The 15,714-nt window shown below is 40.6% G+C and overlaps 1 protein-coding gene and 1 long non-coding RNA gene across 2 annotated transcripts in view; both read right to left on the bottom strand.

The window, feature by feature from the left end:
• Nucleotides 1-1,888: 1,888 nt before the first annotated feature.
• LOC125921385 (uncharacterized) lies at nucleotides 1,889-7,470 on the bottom strand. Its single transcript, XR_007457401.1, has 4 exons — nucleotides 5,079-7,470; nucleotides 4,643-4,796; nucleotides 3,369-3,445; nucleotides 1,889-2,279 (listed from the first exon to the last, which is right to left on the bottom strand). It is a non-coding gene; the product is annotated as an uncharacterized LOC125921385 (long non-coding RNA).
• Nucleotides 7,471-13,563: 6,093 nt separating this feature from the next.
• The window catches only part of ZCWPW2 (zinc finger CW-type and PWWP domain containing 2), an 82,399-nt gene continuing 80,248 nt past the window's right edge, over nucleotides 13,564-15,714 (bottom strand). Inside the window, 1 exon segment of the mRNA XM_049628930.1 lies at nucleotides 13,564-14,205. Coding sequence (XP_049484887.1) covers nucleotides 14,044-14,205 — 162 coding nt within the window. The 3' untranslated portion in view covers nucleotides 13,564-14,043.

Raw genomic sequence — 15,714 nt, 5'->3', positions numbered from 1 at the left:
TTTCTGGGTAAAGTATTTATTAAGTGCATTGCCTTTTGGTTATTTGTAATATTTTGCCTCGTAATTTGAATAGCCTCTTATTTAAGAAGAAAAACACGTACAGTAATTTTTTTTCAGTACTAATCTTTTTTCTTTAAATAACATACTGTTATTCCTTCCCACAAACAAATCCTAGTCTTTAAATAGTTGTCTTTTCTCCTTTCTAGTTATATCTCAGTGGCAATCTCTCTATTCTCTTCCCCCTGCACGCGCGTGCGCACACACACACACACACACACACACACGTGCACATGCTCCAGTATTTCTGTCTTTGCATCTATTTCTGTGTCTCTTTCTGGCTTCCTTTCTGATTCTTTCCCTCTACCCTACTCCCTGCCTTCCCCTATGTCTCCCTCTCTATGAAATCTACTCTTCAGAATTAAAACACAAATGAAATAATTCATTAATTTGCCAAGATTATGTTTATAAAACAGAGCAAGCAAGAAAGAAAATCAGTCACCTTTGTATCAAGAGAACAGCAATTGCTGCCATAGGAGAACGTGCAGGAGCTCTTGTTTACGTGATAATTTAAAATGTTAAATGTGAGTTTAAGTTCTGCATTATGCCTCTCAGAGGGGTGTTTACCTATTAAAGATAAACTTGTTTATCTGAGGTGAAATGCAAGATTAAAAAATTCAGATGTCTATGAAATACAAACACAATTTCATTTATTTATGATCACGAACATGCTGTAATCAAAGCAGAACTCATTATTCAGTGATCATTCGATTCATTGTGACATGTGTTTCCTCCAGCAAGAGAGGGAAAGGAGGTGAAACTTGCAGCATAGAATGACAGAACATTTAGGAAACAGAGTTTTATTTGTTCTTCTGTTGGGAGAGCTAATTACTCATCGATTTGAGACCTAATGTCTTGATGAACATATATTGATTGAGCCTGATTATTTCCTGCAATGTCAGAAACATTCACACATATTTGTGTTACTACCAAAGCTATGTAATTTATTGGTGGGCACTAATGGCTTTAATGAAGTCAGAAAGCTTCAAGTGCAGAAGTAATGAAAGGAAGATTGCAATCAGTGAATTGTCTAATTCTTCATTCTGGCTACAAATATTAGCCTATTTTGACTCATTAGCTGTGTTCCTGTTTATATCATGATTCATTTACATAAAAAGGTCTGTTTAAATTACACCAGTATCTGGTGCCCTGTTCAAATTCAGAAAACCAAGGGAAAGTGGGGTCCGAGCCCCGAGACAGATTTAAATGTGTAGTTGGACTGGTGAGAAATACAACAAGCTAACTAGTGAAATCTGCAACAAATGGCGGCCTCAGCCTTGGCCGTGTTGGCCCTGTTGAATGTGCCACATTCTTCCAGTCTCATGGCCTTTGAACTGGCCATTTCCTCTGTCTGGGATGCTCCTTCACAGGTACATGCACAGTTCTCTGCTCAAATGTCTTGACAGACATTTGATATGACATTTGATATCAGACATCATGCCTTCCTGACACCCAATATCAAATATATAAAGTAGCATGCCCATCTTTTATTGTTGTTCTGAGCTTCATATCTTCACTGACCTGGTCCATATTTATATTTTCAATTATTATATGCCTTATCCACTAGCATTTACTTAGTTCTTTTTTGTTTACTGCTTTCCTAGAAGAGTGTCTGGTAGGCATTAAATATTTGTTGATTTGACTAGAAGGTAATTGTGAAGTATTAACATCATTTATTTTGGCTAATATCTCAATATCATGCAGGTTACTATGAGAAATGAAAGATATGATTCTTTTTTTAAAGATGCTTATAATCTATTTGTTGGTAAAAGCCTGTCACACATTATATTAGTTATCCGTTGCTGTGTAACAAATTACCCCAGAACATTAGTAACTTCAAACAATGAACATTTATTATCACACACAGTTTCTGTGCATCAGGAATTGAGGAGTGCTTAGCTGGGTGTTTCTGGCTCAGAGTGTCTCATGATACTGGCCTGGGCTGTAGTCATCTGAAGGCTTGACTGGTGCCGGAGCATCACTTCCAGAAGAGCTTAGTCAGGTGGCTGTCAAGTTAGTGCTAATGTTGGCAGAAGGCTTCAGTTCCACCACGTGGACCTCTTTTAAGGCTGCTTGAGTGTCCTCATGACGTGCAGTTGACTACTTCTGGATGAGTGATCCAAAAAGAGAATAAAGTGGAAGCCACAATGTCTTTTATGACCCAGCCTTGGAGGTCAGAGTCTGTCATGTTTGAGATATTTTGATGGTTACACAGGCGAACCCTGTTCAGTGTGGAAGGAGCCAAACAAGAGTGTGAACACCAGGTGAGAATCGTCTTAGAGACTGGCTACCACACATGAAATAAATAATGGCATATAAATGCCCATGTGTAATTAAGTGCTACATGGTAAAAACATTCAAGGTTCAATTAATTTTGAGAATCTAGACTTATATAATTAGAAAGGCTAAGTTGGATGGCAAATTTAACCCTCATTTGGGCAAGGGTGTTTAAACATTTATAAACAATATTTATTAAGGCCTTGTTTTCTGTGCTAGGACCACAGATTATGAATAAAGCCCAGACCCTGGGAAGGGAGTACTCATAGTCCATTGTGTGGAAGGTCATAATTTTGGAGCAATAATCATTTTGAATGAATTTAAATACATTTTGCAGGGCAAGAATTATCATCCAAAACCAGTTTTTCTCTGGGCACTAAAAATAAAAATTACAGATACACAAAAGCACATATGTGGATGGAAAATAAAAGTCTTCATGTTCTCATTATAAGCAATTTCAATTCAATACAAGAAAGGTGGGTTTTAGGAATCATCACCTAAGTTATCTAACATCAAAAACTCATCAATCGTGATTATAATACACCAGCAGAAGCCATGTGACTACCTTAATAGAAGTATTCAGTGAAAACTGGTCTATTCTCTCAAGCACCTCTATTTCCCTACTCCTCCCAAATTGGAATGTAACTTCCTAGATTTTTAATTGTATCAGCTGACCAAAACGTTTTCCAGACCAATGACTCTGCCCTAGTATTTGTCACAACAATGATTGACCAAAAGGACATCTAATGTCTAAATCAAGTGACCATTGTTTCTTTTCACATTTGCCCATTACCTGGTTTATTATTCTTATCTCAGTCACTTTTCAGCCTGAGTCTATGGCCTATGTTAATGCTAGTCTTCAGCCTTCTCTAAGGAATTAGAAAAAAAAAAAAAAAAAAAAAAAAAAAACCTACCATCTCATAGTCATTTAGTCGATGTTCTTTAAGACAGAGATTAACCCAACGCACTGTTTTAAGTAACATAAAATTCAAGTAGAAACCAAACCCCAGTCTAGCAGAGAAATAGACACACACCTCTGGTGGAAGATAATAGATGATAGCCACAAAAAGCCTTGCAACTGTGTAGACACTCTGACTTATTAATTCCTCTTCTAGAAAAGAGTTGAAAGAAAAGTAAGGTACACAAAGATAAAATGATAAGGATGTTCATGACAGAGTGGTTTACAATTGTATAATTAAAAATCTGGAGGGGCACCTGGATGGCTCAGTCAGTTAAGCGTCCGACTTTGGCTCAAGTCATGATCTTGAGGTTTGTGACTTTGAGCCCCATGTCGGGCTCTGTGCTGACTCTCAGAGCCTGGAGCCTGCTTCGGATTCTGCATCTCCCTCTCTCCCTGCACCTCCCCCACTCATGCTCATTCTCTCTCTCTCTCAAAATAATAAACATTTAAAAAAAATTTTAATTAGAAAAAAAAAGAAAAGAAAATGTGAAAACAAATTAAACATCCATCAAGAGAGTATTTTGTTGTATGGATAAAAATACAATGCAATCCTTAAAAATCATGTTGTAGAACAATATCTCATGGCATGGGACTACATTCACAATATATGGTTAAGAGAAAAAGGCTATGGAAATAACTATGTGGTTGTTGCTCCTTGTGCATTTAAGAGTACATATTTATTTGGAAATAAGATTGTAAGAAATTTTTAAATGTCACCAGTGATTTATCTGTAGTTGGTGGAATTGCAGGTGATTTGGATTTTCTTATTGGAATTTTCTCTTACTCTTGTTCCTCTGCTATCTCCAGGACAACATGCCTGGGCTAGTGTGTTGCAAGATGACAGGTGGTGCATAAAGCAGAGCTGAGTTGCCCCATTTCCCCATCTAAGACTGTTAGCTGGTCCTCGATAGGTAGGTGAGCCCACCTAGTATGAGCCACAGAAGAACCACACCTGAGTAGACCCACAGCTGCCCACAGACAGAGAAGTGAGATCACCTGAAAGTAGCCAAATTGGCTGAACTTTTCAGGCTCCCAAGCTAGGAGACATGCTTTGTTGTTTGCCATTGGCATTTTGTGGTCACCTGCTACCCTGCATCACTGTCGCGATAGATAACGGATAGAGCTATAGCTTGTCAGCGTTTGGGGAACTGGAATCAAAAAGCAACAACCACCTGAGATTCAGTCCAAAGGTGCTTGAGTATAGAGCTTGTTAGAAAACACTTTTGAACAGGCTAGACCGGCAGAAAGTTCAACATCAATCTAAAAATAGAACTGCTGTTCTCACATGTACAAGGCACTATGCTATGGTCTGGGTGGGTCACAAGTGGAAGGACATGTAGCCCCTACCTCCTGGAGCTCACAACCGCAGTAAGTGGGAATTTCCGGACCCAGATGCCGCTCTCAGAGAGTTAGCAGCAATTGTATTAGTACACTACAGCACCAAAGAGCTTCAATTTGCTGAAGTTGGTTAAAAATGCATTAGCTCTTCTCCAACATGATTCTGAAAGCACAGTAAAATCAAAAAGTCTGTTCAGCTGCCCGATGAACTTGAAGTAATGAGGTCTATAAGCTGACTTGAACAGAAGAAAATGATATTAAGCTTTCATGGAAGACAAATGAAAGTATCTACCTGTAACCTTGCTGACAGCCAGAGACCCTTTGCCATTTAAAACTCTGCTACTGTGGTGCATTATTCCCAGGCAGCTGAGAGTTTAATAAGACTTCGCAGAGACACCTAACCTTCCGGTCCCCGGCTGCCTGCTGGCAACCCTAAGGCACTCACTGTGGAAGCTGACAATCCGGGCTAACATCAGGGCACGGATTTCCTCAGACACAGGGGCACAGGTTGGCATAGCAATGTCTGCCTGCTGCCCCTCCGTGCATGCAAATTGCACAATGGTCTGGTTCCAAGCCGGTCATGGTGCCCAGCACCCTTGGGTGTTTGATCTTGGAGACTGTGGTGGTCACCGCTCTTCATCATTGCACTAACCTGGCTCCCCTGCTGAATGAAGAGCTGCCATTTAGTGTGATATACAAGGCTTTCCTTGAGCAAAGCCCAACCTGCCTGGTCCAGCCTTAACTCCCAATATTCTTCGTATCACACCCTCCACCCCCTGCACTCTAGTTACTCGGCTTAGGTATTTGCTGTTCCTGCTTTTCCCACCTTTGTGCTTTGTTCAGACTGTGACTTTCATCGTCTCCAGCCAGCCCACTCTTCCACCTTCCAATTCTGGCTTTGCTTCACAGGTCTCTCCCCAACTAGACTGTAAAAATAGTAGTGATACTTACATAAAATGCAATGTGCCAGGAACTTTGCTAGGCACCTTGCCCATCTTAACTCATTTTATTCTGTTCAACAACTCTAGGAGATGAGTGTTATTACTATTATTATCATCACCATCATCCCAATTCTCAGATGAAGAAAGTGAGGCTAAAGCAAACTGCTCAAGGTCAGAATCAACTCCACAGGTTTGGAGATCATGTGTGTCTTGTTCACTGTTGTATTACTAGCGCTTCGCATGAAACCTGGCCCATAGTATTGAGTGAAGGAACGAATAAAATGCCACCATGAAGCTGTGTCTGCAGTCAGAATTAATCTCCCTCTCCTCTCCTTTCACAGGTCTACTCCAGTACTTAACACGTAAGTACCTAACACATAACCTCGTAAGGTTGGACCCCCATTTCCAAATAATCTGCACTTTCACACTTCTCTGTACATCCACACCCTAACCCTCCTTTGCTTGGAAGAAGTCAGGCTTTCATAGATCAGGTAGTTTCCAGCTCTGGTGTTGCCTGAGAGCAGCTGCTGCTGAGAGATGAAATTAGGAGTCCATGGGGGAGGTGGAAGAAAGACCGTCGGCGGTAGTTGGAGGCTGTGTGGCCAGTCCTCTACCCTGAAGAAGCACAAGGCTGCTCCCCTCTGCAGTGAAAGGGCTCCAAGAGCTTGCTGGCACATTTAGAACTCCTATCCAAGAGGAGTGTCCCTTGCCAACCTCCCCTTCTGTGCCTCCCACACTTTGGCTTCATCACCGTAGCAGGGGAAGTTATGGAGGTCACGGAGGAACAGGGGGCGATGGATTGCAGCCAGGAGACTCAACAGGAAGTGGAGAGCATAAATGGTGGTGATCCCATAGAGGACCTGGGGTCTGATCCAACTGTATTGGTAAAAGCACTGAGTCCCCTTAGGTCAAGACCTTATGGGGTTTAAAGATCAGGTGTCACTGTCATTGGCCCTCTCCGCAATTCAAGAGGAACCAAAGCAGGGCTTGAGTGGGGAGCCCTAGTTCTGGCTTAACTCCCTCCATGAATAGCTGTTGGCAGCTGAGGGCTAAAGCTGTCTGTAGACGTCAGACTCCGTAGGGTGGTTTCTCACTTCTGGCAGGGGGCACCTGAGACTGAAGGAATTGTATTAAAGGATTTTGTAATTATTGACTCTCAGCTATCTAGAAAGAGAACTCCCTTCTGCTTTTAGACATCCCATCTTCAAATGCATTTTCTGCTTTGTGGACCACCTATATTTATTTACATTCTTCCATCACTAGATCGTAGGCTCCAGAAGAGAGGAGCATGACCATATTCATATTTCTCTTCTGCCTGCTCCTTTCCCTCTGCAAACTGCAAGAGGCTTGTTGTACAAAATTTTAAATCTATGTAATTTAATTGTATGTCATAATAAGCAAGTGTCATTGCCAAAACAGACTAACTCTGGCCATATATTTTGGTGAGCTTTCTGGCTTTCAAAAGGTCTTTGGAGCCAGGGCCTAAATTCCAACTTGCTGGAGGAGGGCATGCTGAAATACAACCCGTGCTCCCTGTGAAAGGCATCCATACGTTTATTGGAAAGCATCTAAAATGCCACAGAATCTGCCACTACTCATCAATACTGAGACTCCCCCCACCCCTTTTCTTTTTTAACGGAATGAAGAAAACAAGGTGACTTAAAGCCATAGGTAAAATTCAACAGTGAGGGGCGCCTGGGTGGCTCAGTCGATTAAGGGTCCGACTTCAGCTCAGGTCATGATCTTGCCCTGAGTTCCTGAGTTTAAGCCCTGTGTCGGGCTCTGTGCTGACAGCTCAGAGCCTGGAGCCTGCTTCGGATTCTGTGTCTCCCTCACTCTCTGCCCCTCCCCTGCTCACGCTCTGTCTCTCTCTCCTTCAAAAATAAATAAACATTAAAAAAAGTTAAATTTAACAGTAAGATAGATGTCCCTTAAAAGACAGACATTGCTGTTAACACACCCATCAGAGAGAGGGTCACATGCCGCCAGTGATGGTTTCCAAAACTTAATTTTAAAAAAGAGAAAAAAAAATTCTGATATTGATGACGGTAGATGGAGAGATACAAGAGTAAGACAAGTGATCATTTCAAATGCATAATTACATTTTATCTCAGTAATAATTAATTGCAGTGTACTTAAGCACATACTCAGTTTCCTTCAGAAAGAATATATAGAAGATAAAGTTGATTTACAGAGCATTTTCACATAAAATATCTCATTTATTTCTCACAACAATGCTTTTGTTTAGATAGTTCCATCCTCATTTTACATAGGAGGAAACTAGATGATCATTCCACCACCCACCTAGTAACCAGATCATTAAACAATATAGACAGTTATAAAGGGAATGGGATCTGAACAAACAGAAATGTACTCAAATTCTGGCCTTTCCATTTATTGGTCATGTGACTTAGGCAAGTTGGTAAAATCTGAACCCAAAACTAGATTTAGCAACTTAAAATCCTTTGATACAATACCAAAAGGGTAAGGAAGACTTGGAAGACTTGAGGAACAGAAAGGGGATGGAAATATATGCACACTTTTTTTTTTCTTTTTTGGCCAAATGAGACATTTCACCATTATGGGCCTATCTACCTTTTGTAATTATTATAGAGTCTAAAAATACTTAAAAAAGAAGTGACCCACGCTTATGAACCCTTAGTGATATTTTGGTGGTGCTGGTATCCTATTAACTTATAATATCTCTATATATGCTGCCTCCGTGATAAAGCAACCTGAGGCTGGGCAGGGAATGGGCTAAGCCCCATCAGTTGAAGAGCCCATCTGGGCCTGATCCAAAACAAAAAAGCTGGAAGGGTCACTGGGCAGGCGTTTGGCTAGCACGCTGGGTCCAGCCCAGGAGACAGGGCTATTTTGATAGAAGCTCCACCCTAAGGAGAAAACAACCCATGGGTCAGATACAGCTGGAAAGCTGCCACCACACCCGACCTGTGAAACTGTTGCTGGAACCAAGAAATCAAGTGTATCAGTTAACTACTGCTACAAAAATGCTGTGTAACAAACAACCCCAAAACTCAGTAGCTAAAAACAATAATACTGTATTCTATTCTGGACCTGCAGATCACCTGGGGCAGCTCTGCTGCATTCTGCAAGTCTCTGGGTCTAGGTCTTCTCCCAGGACTTTCATCCTCCCTGAATTAGAGGGCTTGTCGCAGCATGTTCTTTTCAAGACAATGGCAGAGGTACAAGAGGTAAAGAAGAAACACCAAAAGCTTCTTAAGGCCTTGACTATGAATTGGCCCCATCACTTCAGCTCTATTTCATTGATCAAAGCAGGAGGCCAAGTGCAAAGTCACAAGGCCCGGTAGTAGTACACTCTGTCTGTGATAGATCCATGATAATTATACAATGCAGGGAGATACAAAGAACTTGGATCAGGAACTCAATCAATGACTGTCCACCTGCTCGGCTACATTATTCACATCTCTCCAATATGAAAACAGCCCATCCCCATCAAAGGACACCACAAGTCTCACCCAATCATGCATCAGGCTCAACATTTAGGACTTCATGATTTACATCTGGTCCAGATATGAATTGGACCTATAAACTGAGAAGACAAATCACAGGCCCCATCCCCTTTCCACACCCACACAATATGCATTGGTATAACAGAGACAGGAAAATCACAGTAAACACCTCATTCAAAATGAAGAAACTTGTTCCTTAGTGATTCTGAAATCCTTCTAGGCAAATTAGCCAAGTTTCCCTGCCAAACGAGTAGGATATGTTTCTTCATCAGACCTTGGTCCTGCTCCCAGGGGAAGGGAAGGTGAGCTGGGGGTGGGGTGGAGTCTGGTAGTGTAGGAGGAAGATCTTTGGTCCATTGTTCTCTACAGCTCCTAGCTCTGTCCTCTGAGACCTCCTTTTCCACCATCTTCCTCATTTGCTTCTGAAGAGGACACTGAGACTTCTACTTCTTTTGGGTGGCTAAGTTTTCCTAGCCTAGTTCCTACATAGAAAACTGGGGGCTCAGGGGTCTTTTTTCCCCCTCTCAAACAGTTTCAGTCTCATTTAGTTCAGGCTATTAGTACTTAAGGTGGTGTCAGTTTTTCTACAACTTAGTGGGTTTTCTATGTATTTGATTCTAGTCCATTCTATGTGTCAAAACCACAGTTATTTTCAAGACAGGCTTTTCTCTCCAGATTTAATTACTAGCACTTTGGGCATGTCAGGTGGCTGCACTACTATACCTTTAAGCTTTGCAGGAGGTTTAAAAGTCATTTTGTAATAGTTTGTAATGTTATTAGCCACACCCCTGATTGGGTCCTTACCCTGAGGCCATGTTTTCCTGCAAGCCCCCTAGATTTGGTCTTTGTCTCTCTTGCTGTGATTCAACAACCAACCCCTGGACTTGATCACTGTCCCCAGGCTACATTTTAATTTGAGAATCTTTTTCTGGTTGGAGAGGCTGAAGATTAAAAAATAGTTTTATTTTTTAACCCAGCGACTTCTGGGCTGCTTGCAAACTGTGTTTTATTTTGTTTGGTTCTGAGCATACCTCCTTTCTCATAGTACTTTCCTATATGCATTTAAAAGAAAACAACTCATTCTTTCAGAATTTTTCTTGGAAACAAGTTTCTCCTCTCTCCCCTACCCTTTCATTTGCTGCTCACTACTCTGCATGCCTATACCATGCAACCACTCAGTGGGTGGGAAAATCCTAATATTTAGATTTGCGTACATAGAATATCCCACTTGGACCTTAACGTCAAATTTGTCTTTACTAAACAACTCTTTCAGAATTCTACTAAGTGACAGCAAGAGTTGGCTCAGCCCTAAAAAAGAACTCAGAATTTTTTAATTGCACTATGTTTAGACCTCTTCTTGGAACCATACAGAGGAAGAAATAATAGAGCAGGATTTGGATATTTCTATTTTGGATTTTCAAAATCTTACCTTTGTCCCTTGGAATGTCCACAGATGCAAATTCTACTGGTCTGGAAGTATCTGGAACAGAACTATACCAATTCTTAACCCCAATAAGTGGTGGAGTTATGGAATGCCAGCTATTTGGTAGAGGCATTAGGTTATAGAATGGTTTCGTTCCATGAAAAGCAATACACAGTTTACTTCAGTTTTCATGAATAAAAGTTTCCTCCAAAAAGAGCTAACTGCCAATTTTTTCCACAAAGCCTCTAGATAGTTTATGATAGTGTCAGGTCTGTTAGTGGACATATTAACTATCTGTGACTCATCACCCTCCACTGCAGAGCCAGGAAATTCAAGGCTGTAGACACTATAGACTTTTGCAAGTGCAAGGGTGCACTCCTCTCTTTATCCCACTGGTGGCAACAAGTCAAAATACGTAGCCTGTCTCCACTAAAGATAGAGCTAAGCTTCTTACCACTGGAAATACCTGCATAAATTCAGCTTCTGCATGAGGCAAATGGACCAGGACTTCCTAGAATATAGGGCAACAGAGTTGGCTTTGGTGCTTAACTTTCCACAGTCTGTAGATCTAAGTGGGGACTCAGCTTCTGGTGGACCCAGCCCTTCCATAGGTTCATGGAGGCTACAGACTAGCTGGTCAATTCACTGCAAAGAGGATTAGTCAGCCACTCCTCAAACTAGACAAAGAGGAGGTCTTATTCCAACCCAAAGGCTCAGGCAGAAGGTCCTAACATACTGCTTTATAGCTCCCATATCAAACTTGGTATAACTAGTGTGCTTAGAATTTAATCTCCCTTGATGAGCAGATACAATTTCCTTATAATGTCCTCCTCTGGGCCTAGCAGGAGGCCCTAGCTATAGAGGCAGGGTACTGTCCACCTCCAGGCCTGCCCTGGGAGTCAGCATAGTCAGAGAAGTCTTTGGCCCCAGTCCCCCAGAAGCAGGTGTATCACCTCAGGTTCTGCTGAAAGAAGCACATTTAGGCTTTAGGCTTCAGGCCTAGGATAACCAGGCAGAGGCAGTCAGAAGAGAAATGCTTTTGAGACAACAATCATGGTCATGACTTGCATAGTTTTCTGTGTTAAGATTGCTCTATGCTTTTTATGTCTATTCATACATTTCCTTTCAAAGCAACTTCTACTCTATAGATGGAAAAAAGCCCTGGCTCAGAGAAGTTAAGTAACTTGCCTCAGGTCTCCCAATGAGTCGGCGGCGGCACCAGGACGTGAAGGCAGGCATCGTGTTTCCATAGTCCCACTGCTATGCCCTGGTGTATGTTGAGCGGCCTGCCCTGAACATGGGGTCTTTACCAGCAGGTAGGGTTTGCCAGCCAGGCAGGATTCTCAGCCTTGAGGACAGAGATGTTAGTTGACTGCTCCTTCATCCGTTTTCCTGAGCACATTCTATCTGGAAATTTGAAAGGCTATATTCTCACATGGACAGAGGCTCCCCTCTGTCCTCTTCTTGGAAAAGGCCTTTTCCCTAAGAGCCTCTTCTTGGAAGGAGATTGAAGTTTCCTCTGCAGACAGAGCCAACCCAAATGTTTGTCCTCAGGACCAATTTGAACTGCCCAAGTGCACAAAGACTTCAGTGGAAATTCCGGACTTCTGCAGCTTAGAACATGGCAGAGATGAATTCAGTCTGGAAATTTCAGTGTCTTACCCATGGACTCTAACTTGGAAGAGCACTGGCTATTCCACCAACAGGAATTAGCTGCAAGTGATCTAATTAGTCTACCACCTGGGGGCTTAGATCAAACACTCGAATTGTGGGTCAAGTCTTTCAAATACAATTGTAGTCATTTTATTGTTGATTCTAAGAAGTAACAGGAAAATGGGATCGATTACTTCTTGAGACATTTTGTAGGCTGTGAATATAACATCATAGCGGCGAGAGAAAGAGGCGAAGTTTTTCTGAAAGGCTATGGAGTAAATTCTGTTAGAAGAAAAAGAGGAAGCCTTAGTTTCCACTGTTTGATACCATTTAGAAGTAAATATGATGCAGTGAGAGAGTAGTCATAGTCACTCTGGCTCATGGCGTGGTTCTGAAAGGCAGGCTCTGTCAAAGCACGAAGAGTTTCGAACCTTTGCTGAACTCACACAGTTTGGCCCCAAACGTGGTATCTGCCCCACACTTCTAATCTGCACCTATTCTGACCTTCAGTGAACAGCACTGTGAATACAAGAACCCTGAAGTCGACCCCACCTCCCCCCTACTGTCGCATGCCTATTTCCATTCTCAAAATCCTAATAATCCACTCATTGATGTTAATGCAGCTGGAAACCGTTCTGCTCTCTCCATATAGCACCACCATATTCAGGTTCTCCTAGTCCTGCAACTGGATTTCCCAAGCAGCCTCCTAACAAGGAGCCCCGTCTCCAGTGCTCTCTTGCTCACCCCATTCTTTGTGTTGCTGCTGGTGTGATCTTTCTGAAATGTAAAAGGGACTCCACGGTCTGAAACTCTTCACTTGGCCCCTACAGGTACAAGTCCCTTAGCCTGTGTGCACAGTGCTACGCATCTGCTGTGGCTACCTTCACACCAGCATGTGGTTACTCCAGCTAATTCAACTAGCAATAGGTCCAAGATGCTGAATTGCTTTCTCTTCTCTCCTCAAGCTTTGTTTTCGGTTTCGATGTGCTTGGAATGCCCTTTCCCTGATCCCATACTCCCCCAAGAGAGACATGGAGAGCGAGCGAGAGTGGGTACTAGAGATGGATGTGCGTTAGAACACTTATGTGGAAGGACACCCACTGAAACTGCTCATGGGAATCCCTATGGAATGGGGTTTCAGGGAGGCGTTAAGGGAGTGCTATTGTAGGATGCACTTTTTGCTTTCCTATAACGCTGAGAATTTTTTTATTGTGAGTATGCCTAACTTAATCTTATATTTTTCACCATGGTTTCCATCCTCACCTTCAGAGATACTGATTTAATAGGGAAGCATCCAGGATTCTGATCTTCCACAGCCTCCCACCTCCACTCAATCAGGTTTTGGAATCATGGTTGAAATGATTATTTCCAGTATAAGGCAACTGGCACCTTTGAGAAGAACCCCAACTCTAATACACAATAATTTTTTTTATTATTTCCTTTTATTTTATAGTAGCTTAATTCCACTACCAATACACATACTCAATCTCTACTACGCTTGAATTATATGGAAGAATTATAATAGCCTTGACAGCCATCTAAATAGCCACATTTGAATAAAGGGCCTAAATAATCATTGTAAAGCACGTGTTTGCACAGTAAGTTTCATAAACCATTTTAAAATTAAGGCAAACAAGAAAAAAAAATCTACAAATACAAATATCAGGGTTTCTTAAATGCTAAATTGTTTTTTTAAATCCTAAATCTTAACACTAACTTGAAGACCATTTGATTGGCTCTCAAAACAATGGATATTCTAAAAGCATAAAACAGGAAGTTGTTACAAATAGCAGCTTTGGTATAACATATACCTATCTCCCTCCATGTTTTCAAGTTTTTGACTTTGGAAAAATATAAACACGTAACTTTTTATAATTAACTTTTGAAAATATCAATAATACCTTAAAATTCAGACATTAGAGCATCTATTTCTTTAAACTTGTTAGTTATATTGTCAATACATTCTCCAGCTTTTAATTTTATCCCATCAATTACAAGACAGTCTTCTTCATAGTGGTTTTCAAATGGACCGCCTGCAGGAACTTCAGGGCTGCATTCAGATAACTGTAAAAATAACCATACAATTCATCAGAACGATATCAAATTTACTGGAACACCGGCTTAATTATTTGAACCAAATGTAAAGTAGTCAGTAACTCCACAAGCCACAGCAGTTACCCCAAGTGTTCTGTTATGCTGGTGGTCAAATAATGATCCCCATGTAGAGTATAATGTACAAGAAATGTGTTCATATAAGAATAACTTATTATTCAGGTCGTATTTCTTTCCCCCAACATTATACATTTTTAGGTTTAATATTACGTGTTGGAAAAACATGATCAGTTTCATTCTATGACTTTTCTATATTTATTTATTTTTATAATTATTATTATAGGGAATACAGCTTAAAACTGTTTGAGTCACACCTTCTATGCCTATCTTCTCATAAGCCTCTGCATGACTTACAAATAGCGATAGCTTGATCTAGCTCGGTGGGAAGAGACACAAGTAAAAACAGTGCAGATATACATAAACACATACAAGATTTATAACTTCAAGATTCATTAAAGGTAGAGATAACTTCCATGAAATTAAGAAAAAAAAATACATGTAATTTATACCAGTATTTTCATGTAACATCAAAAACTGTACCTTTTAATACAAATAATTATTCAGCAAACTCTGTTTTATTTGTATATGGCTTATCTAATTTGTGAATTATTCTGGAAGATTTTATAAAAATCTGATATTAATTTCCTCTTCTTGCTTACAAAGTTGGGGCATGAAAACCAGTGTTAATATGCTAAGGAAGAGCATAATTAGGAAGGTGACTCTACTGAGGAAAATATTCTCATAAAACATTTCAATGACAAATAGAAACGAATTTTGATTATCCATGTGTGTATGCTTTCTTTTTTATGTTGTCACTCTCTCTCATTGGTATAAATGCTTGAGAGTTATCAACCTCAAAACTGATACATGAAATGAAGAATGAAAACACCATCAAATTTACAACTTTGAAAATAGCTTAACCAAATCTGCTCAGAGAATAAACATGCTTTAGCACCTTAAAATTATCAGGTGGCTCTTTTTGGTGTGTTAGCTTATAAGAGGCCACTTTCTCCTACAAATAAAACGCAGCTCCAGCTTTAAGCAGTGTTAACTTTGGAAGCCATATTAATTTTCCCTATTAACTTGAATGAATGAATGAATGAATGAATGAAAGAAAGAAAGAAGAAAGAAAGAAAGAAAGAAAGAAAGAAGAAAAATAAGAAACCCTTGTGGTGATCATTTCTTTTCTTTTAAACTGAAAATTGTCCCAGCTTTGATAGTTGGTTTCATTGCTATTCTTCTCATTTAAAAGTGAACAAGGCCCTAAATATACAGAACCTGGTGTGAATGCCAGACTTACAAAGCTCAGTGTGGAGAATGGCTTATGAACCAGTCTGCAGGAGGCACTCACCTGCCTGCCAGCAAGTTAAGATGGTTAATTTTTACAATTCTTAAGTGGCTTTTGAAAGCATAAAATATTACAAGAATCTAAAACAAAAAGCAAGCTCCTGCCTGGTGATA

Source organism: Panthera uncia, chromosome C2 (assembly GCF_023721935.1).
Source record: "Panthera uncia isolate 11264 chromosome C2, Puncia_PCG_1.0, whole genome shotgun sequence".
Lineage (NCBI taxonomy): Eukaryota > Metazoa > Chordata > Mammalia > Carnivora > Felidae > Panthera > Panthera uncia.
The sequence above is the reverse complement of the archived record's forward strand: the minus strand, read 5'-3'. Positions and strand labels throughout refer to the sequence as shown.